The sequence below is a fragment of the Lolium perenne genome, chromosome 4 (genome assembly GCF_019359855.2).
Source record: "Lolium perenne isolate Kyuss_39 chromosome 4, Kyuss_2.0, whole genome shotgun sequence".
Classification (NCBI taxonomy): Eukaryota; Viridiplantae; Streptophyta; class Magnoliopsida; order Poales; family Poaceae; genus Lolium; species Lolium perenne.
In genome coordinates, this window is record NC_067247.2 from 15,766,060 (window position 1) to 15,776,043 (window position 9,984).

Sequence of the window (9,984 nt, forward strand, 5' to 3'; positions counted from 1 at the left end):
GACTGTATATATATGTCCACATTCTATGTGTGCATGCAATGGTTCGCTAAAAACCTAAATTTTTATGTCATTTGTAAAAAAGGAAAAAAAATAATGTCTCAAGAAATTCTTATTTTAGAAAAAACGTCTCAAGAAATTCTTATTTTAGAAAAATGTCTCAAGAAATGTCTTATTTTAACATCAAATTTTGTATTTTTACCCAGCTGCACAAAATTCAATTTTTCTGAAACACCTTTGTAAGCACGTATGGTGCGGAGAAATACACGCCATATTTTGTTTTAGATTTTTTTGACATTTTCAAATATGTTTAAATGTATTTTGAAGAAATAAAGCATACGCACCTGGGACCAAAAACACAGGGTGGCAATAGTATTCACCTATGAACAAAAATTAAATAGATTCTACTGATGTATCCTAAATATTATATGTCTCTGCCGAGGCCATTTGCCGAGGGGCGACACTTGCCAACGGCTTTGACGAGCGTGCTTGGAGCTTTTTTTGTGTCCGACTCACTCGAAACCGTTGAAATCCGGTTGTGCATCGTTTGTTCTTTCATTATGCACGCTACAGATCGTCATATATTTTTTGGATGAAAATTTGGATATGCACAAGATACAACAAAAACTACAATGATAGCTTGGCCTGCCTGCTCCGATCCGATCAGGGGGTTGGTGCAGCCATGAATTTACACGTTTGAGCTGCCTAGTATCTCAGAGACACGTTATTATGGATCCTTAACCACCGGCCACTCCTAATTACTCACTTCCATTCCTTTATTTTTTTTATTTGTCAAAAAGGCAAGGAAATTGCGTGCCAGCGCAGATTGACTTGCGGGCTAGCCAGCTGCAGCTGCCATGCAAGCGAAACAAACAGCAGCTTCGGGCCGGGTGCTGGACATGGACTCCATTCATGCAGAACTGAAGAAAATTAAGCCAGAAAATCGGAACGAAAATCCCTTGCAATGCAATCAATCCACGAAAATCCAGCTATAAAAACTACCACACGGACACGGCAGCAAGCCAGCAACAGACGCAGGGAAGTTAGGTACCAGCATCCAGCAGCCACCTTACTATCTCACTCGACCGTGCTCGCCAGTCGCCATGGACGTGTCCGCCGCCCTCCTCCTGCTCCCGGCCCTCCTCGCGCTCTTCTCATTCTCCGACGTCGCCGCGGGGCAATCACCACCATCCTCGCCGGCGTCGTTCCGGACGGTGTACGCGTTCGGCGACTCGTTCACGGACACGGGCAACACGCACTCCACGACCGGCCCCTTCTCCTTCGGCTACGTCTCCCACCCGCCCTACGGCACCACCTTCTTCCACCGCTCCACCAACCGCTACTCCGACGGCCGCCTCGTCGTCGACTTCCTCGCCGCCGACGCCCTCCGCCTCCCCTCCTTCCTCCCGCCCTACCTCTCCTCCAGCTCCGCCGCCGCCAACGCCTCCAGCGGCAACTCACTGAACTTCGCGGTGGCCGGCGCGACGGCGATCGAGCACGAGTGGTTTGTCAAGAACAACCTCAGCTTCGACGTCACGCCGCATTCCATCATGACGGAGCTCGGCTGGTTCGACGAGCACCTCAAGACAAGGAGGAGCAAGGAAGACGTCGGCGAGGCGCTCTTCTGGGTGGGGGAGATCGGGGCCAACGACTACGCCTACAGCTTGATCATGGCGGCAGACAAAATCCCGCGCAAGGTCATCCGGACCCTGGCCATCGACCGGGTCACCACCTTCCTCGAGGTACCTTAGAGCATCTCCAGTCGCGTCCCCCAAAGCGTCCCCCAAAGAGATTTGGGGGACGCCGGCCAAAAAAACGTCCCAGTCGCGTGCCCCAAAGGCCGCTTCGGTCCGGACGTGCTCCAAATGTTGTCCGGCGTCCCTAGCCCATCCCCTGTGTATAGAGTCTCTACCCGGGACGCCGGACACGACTTTTACACTTACTTTTTGTTTGGAGGTCGTCCCCCAAACGACTAATCCGGCGCTTTGCCCGGACATCGTTTGGGGGACGCGACTGAAGATGCTCTTACTAGTTACTACTCCGAATTTCGACACTTATTTTGAAACATGACAACACTTGTAATTAACACATGCATGCATGCATGCATGCATCAACAAAAATTGATGGGCATGTAATTATGATTAAACAGATGTTTATTGTTGCATTATATATATACTTTCTCCGTCTCTCCTAGATTTAAGGCATGCTCTTGTTTTGCTATAGGGTGACTTAGTGATGGCCACGGTTCCTAGCTGATAGGTCGTAGTTCGTGTTTTTAGGGCATAAGGCGTTGATGACACGTTCTTCGTCAATTGACAGGTTTGTAGGCATTACGTGGTCGCTTTAGGTTTTCTTATATATATTTTTGGCAGGTCTTTGTTGAATAAAATTTAAATAAAGGTTGTATACATCTCTTTGATCCAGATGCCGGGGATCTAAACATCTTTTCAAAAAACAATATCCGTCCCAAAATAAAAGACACAAATTTTTTCACACGATCTTTGGTGTGCAACTTTGACCACTAATATATACTCCCTCTGTGCCGAAATATATTGTGTACTACCCCGTTTTCACAGAATAAGCCCTATGTTTTTTTTGGAAAAGTGAAGCTAAGTAAGTTTGACCAAAATTTTAGAAAAAATATCAAGAACCACGATATTATGTAGATATCATATAAAAATATATTTCATGATGAATCTAACGGTTTTGAGTTTGGATTGTACATATTAATATTTTTTTCTAAAAAATTGGTCAAACTTTATGTAGTTTGACTTTTCCGTAAAAAAGATATAAGCCACATTCTTTGAATCGAAGATAGTATTAGGTTTTTGCAAATTCAAAACGTGAAAACTTTGATCAAGTTTGTACAAAAAGTATCAACATCTAGAATATAAAATCAGTAACACTAGATTGCCATGAGGTATATTTTAATATTGTATATATTAGGTATTGTAAATATAGATGATTTTCTCAATAAACTTGGTAAAAGTTAATGAAGTTTAATTTTCATGGAAATTTATTCGAACTGTATTATGGCAAGAAGGAAGTACTAAAATATATGGATTGAGAACGTATAAATGGTATCGTTTCATTTATCTTACAATTCTATTTTTCATATCATATATATTTACAAAAAAAATATGAACATATTATAAATTCAAATCATAGTTAACATGTAAATTGTTGACATGCAAAACTTTCACCATCAATTGTATATAATACATATATGTTCCAAGTCACAAAAATTATACCACTAAAAACTTCTTTTAAATATGAATTTAATGGTATATTTTTTATGCATATTTTGTCGACACCCAGGAGTAGGAAGTATTTATCATATTATATATATTTATTTATTTATATAAATTTTATGGTCAAAGTTTTTTTTTAATGTATATTGACCTCATAAACCATATGGAGGAACTAAGATGCATTTTTCCACATTAAATACAGTGCCACATCAGCAAATTTTCTAGTACTAACACGCTAAGAAACGAGCATTGGGTGAGGCTTAGCACATCGGTGTTAAGAACTTCAAACCCATAGATGCATCTTGTGATGTGCCTCCGTCGGAAGTCAGAACATTTGTTTTGACAGGTCGGTGCATTTTCCTTACTTTGATTTCGGTGTGTTAATTCCTTGGCTACTGACCTGGCGTACAAGCTGTGACCGAATTGAGTTAGGTGTTCTTCCTGGCACTGCCCAAAAGTAGATAGATCTACGGCTGCCCCTGCCAACACTCGCTCTTCAATGTTCACTGTCAGTTTCCGTACACGAGTGTCGCCCAACCTAATTTGATGGCCACTTACTGCACTGTCTATGTCGTTGCCTGCCTACTCACAGGAAGAATCGCTATTGTTCTGAATAATAAGGAAACCCGTGAAGATCATTGTTGTTCATGCAGGAGTATCAACTACTAGCACTCTCGTAACAATCTCACCCAGGGGCCAGGGCCCTGATCTCACCTGCAAAACATAAAGTGAATTTTGCAGCAAGAACCTAGCTGCTAAAACCCTGCATCTGATCCCGTAAAAAAAACTGCAGGGGCTGCTGAAGAGAGGTGCCAAGTACATAGCCGTGCAGGGGCTGCCGCCTGCCGCTCACGGGCTGCCTGACGATGGCCATGGCGCTGGCGGCGGCGCGGCCGGACGACCGGGACGACCTCGGCTGTGTCGCCTCCGTCAACGCGGTGAGCCTGGCCCACAACCGCCTCCTCCAGGCCAGGCTCCGCCAGCTCCGGCAGAAGCACCCCGGCGCCGTCATCGCCTTCGCCGACTACCACGCCGCCCACCTCGCCGTCGTCAAGAGCCCTGCGACGTACGGCTTCGCGGAGCGCTTCAAGGCCTGCTGCGGCGCGGGCGGGGGCGACTACAACTTCAAGATCCTCTCCACCTGCGGCTCGCCGGAGGTTGGCACCGCGTGCGCGCAGCCGGCCAGGTATGTCAATTGGGACGGGGTGCACATGACCGAGGCCATGTACAAGGTCGTCGCCGGCATGTTCTTCCAGGATGGCTCCGGGAAGTACTTCCGGCCGACGTTCAGCTCCTTGCTGGCCAGGAAAGCCCAAGGCAACTGAACTGAGCGCCAACACGATCATCACCATCATCAGCAGCAGCCCGGTAGCTATTGATTGCATTTGATCAGTGGCCACCTTGTCTGAATCCAGTATGATTTGTCAGACAGATGTACTAGTATAAATTTGATATTGTGATGATGAACAGATGACAAAATATGGAGTGTCCTAGGTTTAAATTTTTCATCTCCCAGCTCTTAAATTTTTTCAGCTTTGAGCATTCAGATTCAGATTTCCACAACCAAAAATTAAAACAAATTGCATGAACACTCACTGACCACGGCATAATGACAATAATGAAATGAATGCACCTAACACATTCTGTGAGAAATATTTGGTCTGTGTATTCAGAAAGAAAATTTTGCTTCCATTTACAACCATGCCGACTCAAGAACCATGACTCATTCTTAAATGAAACCTCTCTCTAACTAGAGATCTACCCACCGACCACAACAACCAACCTTCCGAAACAAACTTTTCCACTGGAGGAACAAATCGTAACCCAACTCGGACAAGGATAAAGGATACAGCAATAAACTGCAGATCTCAGCATGCCAAAAGAAGCCAAGGCTCGGGATTGAGAAATGGTGATGATAATGCACTGCGCCTAACCCGACTGGCTTCTAAGATCTTCCGTTGATTTGCCCGCCTAATATACCTTGTATATACAATTCAATCCTGTACAATGTTTCATGAATCTCTGGAGACCTACAAATTCAAGAAATACTTGCATCACATTTAGAAACAAGAGCCCAAGCTTCAAACTACCCAGCAGAAAAAATGGAAAACTTCTTTACCACTTGAATAATTAGCTACACCCCTGAAGATTGACGAGGTAAGGATCGAGAGACGAGCACAGCCTCTCCACTTGTTGCTTTTGCTGATGCAATCTCTTCTAGGCGTCTCCATGTGGCCTCTTGCTTCGATTTGATCTCCTTCTCTTTGGCCTTGGCTTCCTCATATTTCCGCAAACACTCGGTGTACAGCCCAGCGTCATGATCAGAGAACAGTTTGCGCACATTAATAGTTAGGCTTTGCACAACTTGGTTCCAGTGCCCACTGGAATTCCTCTCCAGTGCAGGCAAGATGATAGGTAGTATCACCTTGCTATTTTGTTTGATCAAACCCTCGATATGGTCGTTGTTCCACAAAAACAACGATCTCTCAGCAACCTAGAAGCAGCATAATCACCATTAGCTACTATTCATATGTTAATACTATACTCTGGTTCTGCAACTTCAACCAGACTAGCATTTATAATTATGACTACCTTCCAACAATAAAGCAAAGATTATATCTAAGTAACTGCGGAGAGTAAGAATAAGGAACCAGAGGCATAAGCTTGAAATTCTGATAGATTTGGGATGTGCCACAACCCACAAGGGCTTCTAATGGAATAAAATACAAGTGAAGCCACCAAGTTGGGTCAATGCCCATGCTAAACAACCATCTCCTCATCACAGGAATCTGGTAAGCAACCCATTTTGGACAAAATCCACACACAGCTGATAAAATTTGTTTTTTTTGGTGTTGTCAGCAACCAGAGAACTGCTCAACCATTACTAGAACGGCGCAAAATTGAGTTTAGTGTGTATTCTGCTAATGTGTTGCTAGCACAAAATATCAAAAAACTCTAAAAATACAAGCCCTAAAATAAATGAAAAGGTATAGAATAGAAAAATTATCATGAGAAGTGATTGCAAATCTATAGATATAAAACATTACATCCTGTGCACAAAATTCTGTGTGCCACTAAGAATACTACTCCGCCGGTCCTTATTTAGGTGGCGCCATTGTTTTTGTGTTTTTTGTTTGACCAAATAAATAACTATTATTACATGATATAATTTTCATAAATATTATGTCATTCAAATCTTTTTTTCCAATACAAGTTCAATGATATAATTTTCATAGTAATCCATATTAACATATATTTTGGTAGTTAGATTAATGGTCAAAATTGGACATTGAAATGCGTGTGCGACACGTAAATAGGGATAGAAGGAGTAAGCAGCAAGCTGTCTAACTCTAAGGCTGGCATGCAATGAATTAACACAATCACACTAAACCTGCACTACCATGCCTTGAATAAAACCCTAATAAGCAAAATGGGATGGTCAGAATTCATTAACTATTCAGAGACAAAAGGAGGAACAGAGCATACACAATAGAAGAAATGGAAAATGAAGGAATACAAATGGATATTTTAAATGGAAAGGGTAACACATAAGGTTAACACTACCTGAAAGTGAGAACTGCTCAGACAACGTGCAATCTGTCGGAAAAGGGGAACCATGCATTTCTGAAACTCTGCAGGCTGTGTAGCTTCTAATATCTCTTCCAGCTCCCCCAGAAACATCACCTCCTTGGTGCTGTTTGTGATGGGCCAATATTTCAGTAGGCCCCTGATAACTGTGTCTGAAAGTTTGCAATCCTTCTCGACAAACTGGGTAATGCAGTAAGACAGCTGTTGGTGATACAGTTGAATGCACTTTGGCTTGTGAAGCGGAATCAAGGCCCGGACAAGGAACAGCTTATGCTCTTCCTTAAGCGGCAACGCGAACCCATTGATGATGCTCCCCAAGATCTCCAACAGCTCCGCAATCCCATTGTGCTTCTCGGTTTCATAGATGAACTGGTAGAAGGTGTTGTTGATGGCTTTCCTAATGACCGGGCGATGAACCATGAACTTCCCATACACACGGTGAAGTATCATCTTGAGGTACTCCCTCTCCCTCGGATCTTCGGAGTCAAAGAGATCAAGAAGCCTGAGCACAAACGAATGGTCGATGTACCTTTTCGCGAGCTTGGCATCAGTCTCCGGAGACTGGATGAACCTCAAGAACAGCTCATAGACAATCTGCAAGTGCGACCACGCAGGGTCCATCACAGGCTCATCCTCGTCCAAATCATAGGCTGAAATATTGTTCTCCCTGGGAGGGGTAGTCAGCGTCCTGAACAAGTTGACAGAAACCATCCTCGTGGTCTCCTGCATAACAATCTCCGGAAACTTCCCACTGGCCGCAGCGACATAGTCAACGAGCTCCAGCAAGGTCTGCCGCTTCACCTCCTTCTCCTTCACGCTCCTGGTCGGGTCGCCGAAGTCGAACGTGACGCAGCACAGGTTCAGCTTCCTGACAAACAGGTTGTTCTTCTCGGCGTTGGCCACATCCTTGAAGCTCGGCAGCAGCTCGAAGGCCGCCGGCGCCGAGTTCCCGTTCGCCCTCGCGTTCCCGTTCCCCGGGTGCGGGCCGCCGCTCCCGTAGCTGAGCCCGTAGCTGGAGATGACCGGCGTCTGGCCGCTCAAGTTGGAGGCACCCCTCGGCCCGAACGGCGGGTTCGACGACACCGAGGCGCCCGGCCGGGCGGTGGGGTCCTTGTCCCCCGACTTGGACGGCTTCTTCGGGAACCGCCCCAGGATCTGCTTGATCATGCTACCGCCCGGATTAGCCCGAACCCCCCAGCACCAACTCTGAAGAGCTCTTCCCCCAACTTCCGGCTTTCAGAGCTGCCACCGGCCCTGCTGCTGAACAGTAAACCCTAAGCCCGTGGCCACGTCACGGCGACGGGGAGCTGAGCTCCCACCCCAGACCTGACTTTTCGAGACAGCTAAGCTTGCCCTCCGCCTCCGAATCGAGCAGCCCCTCCGACCTGCGGCAACAAAAATTGACGGTTAATCCCATGAAATCACGGTAAGATCGCGTCAAGCCCTCGGCAGGATCGCGCCCGCGGAAGTCGATCGACGGGGGGGTCGGGACCAGGCAGCAGGCCCCGCTACAACCCCGCGCCGCAGCAACGGGGAACAGTCCGACGGCGTCGAGCGCGAATCCTACGGGTATAGCCGAAAATATCCCCAGAAATGGGAGTAGTAACAAATCCCCACCATCCCCGGCCGCGGCGGAAATAAAAAAGGCGGCGCGGCCGATCGGAGCGGAACCGCACGGGCGCGAGCCGCCGCCCCGGCGCCGAGCACGCGGTCCGGGGCGGCCAAATCGAGGCGGCGCGCGGGCAATCCGAGGCAGCACACGGCCCGCAGCCCGCAGCAGCAGCCACCCGAGGCGGCGGCAGAGTGGACCGGGGCAGGACGTTACCTGCACGGCTGCGCCTCCGAGGAGCGGCGGCGGCGGCGGATCCCGGTCGGCGGTGGTTGGCGTCGGGCGGCGCGTCCGGTGGAAAGGGTCGCTTCGCTTGAGCTGGAAGAGAGAGGGAGAGGGAGGACTTGGACCTTCTCCTCCTGCCTCGTTCGCTTTTCCTCTTTTTTTTTTCCGCCGTCGCCTAGAGAAAGAAAAGGAAAGGAAATTGGCGGTGACGTGGCACCGTCGCTCGCCTTTTTTGAAAATTCCGTGGGGCGGAGCGGAGGGCAGTTCGGGCTGCTCTCTGGTCTCTGCTGGGCTCGGTCGCTTTTGGTGGTGGTTGCGATGCTAGGCTGGCCGCGCTGAGATTAGCAGCTAGGGCTAGCAAAATCATGAGCCCATTTCACGTGCTCCACACTACAACTCCTACTAGCTTTTCCTACTAACCATGTTGTAAAAATTACTTTTTCTCTACTAACCACTGTTAGTACTCAATCGCGGTGCGCCTGCGGTGACATTGTCAATCACAAGATTTGGCAATTCATTCTCTCAGATGATCTTGTAGGGGTATGATATGCGTGGGTAGTGGCGAATCTAGAATAAAAACATGACGGATATAAGGCTCACTAAACATCAACATAATATAATTCAGAACAAATGGTCTGTCCTAGTGAGGTGGAATTACTACATCTCTATGTTCAGGTAAATGTTCATTACATTGTTTCATAGATTGGAAGCATTTTACGATTGTTTTTCATAAATACTTTGCACTTTTGAATCTATGAACAAATTTAGCAAAAAAAAAATATATCACCAGTTCAAACTTCCAAGTCAGAAATTATTGTCTCAATAACTCTTGAAGAATGGGCAATATAGAAAGCACGAAAGCAATCATCAATTACAAAAAAAGTACCTTTGATTTCCATAGCGCGAAAAGCAACTTTTATTTATTATTTTTGTCCTTATTTCGTAGGCTCCTATGACCTAGCTATAGGCTGCAGGATGCGTCCACTCATGGGTCGATGTCGGGTGCTACTCACCTCCCACGTCTTTATTGCCAGCCTCGGTCATCACGTTAGCAGCCTCTCACTTCGCCTACTTCCTGGGGAGTGGCGACTTGACTCACGGCGGTCATGCCAATGCTAGGGTGCATTACAAGGTGCACTCTGCGACGCGAAACGTCAAGACAACTGTTGGTGTCCGAAACCCACCGGCGAGTAGCGACGGGCAACACGTAGAGCCGGGAGGCTCCCAGAACTGCGGCTGGCCCTGGTCCCTCGAGCGACGGCCCGCAAAGCTCCGGCACGCACGTCCCGATGCTGGTGCAAGGGCGTGCCACCT

At 47.0% G+C, this 9,984-nt stretch overlaps 1 protein-coding gene and 1 pseudogene across 1 annotated transcript; one reads left to right on the top strand and one right to left on the bottom strand.

The window, feature by feature from the left end:
• The first annotated feature begins 1,030 nt into the window (after positions 1-1,030).
• On the top strand, positions 1,031-4,589 carry LOC127291841 (GDSL esterase/lipase At3g48460-like; annotated as a pseudogene).
• Positions 4,590-4,867: 278 nt separating this feature from the next.
• On the bottom strand, positions 4,868-8,826 carry LOC127291840 (serine/threonine protein phosphatase 2A 57 kDa regulatory subunit B' theta isoform). Its single transcript, XM_051321162.2, has 4 exons — positions 8,662-8,826; positions 6,813-8,221; positions 5,368-5,742; positions 4,868-5,278 (listed from the first exon to the last, which is right to left on the bottom strand). The coding sequence occupies exons 2-3, from the start codon at positions 8,001-8,003 to the stop codon at positions 5,383-5,385; spliced, it is 1,551 nt and encodes a 516-aa protein (XP_051177122.1). The 5' UTR covers positions 8,004-8,221; positions 8,662-8,826; the 3' UTR covers positions 4,868-5,278; positions 5,368-5,382.
• Between the last annotated feature and the right edge of the window lie 1,158 nt (positions 8,827-9,984).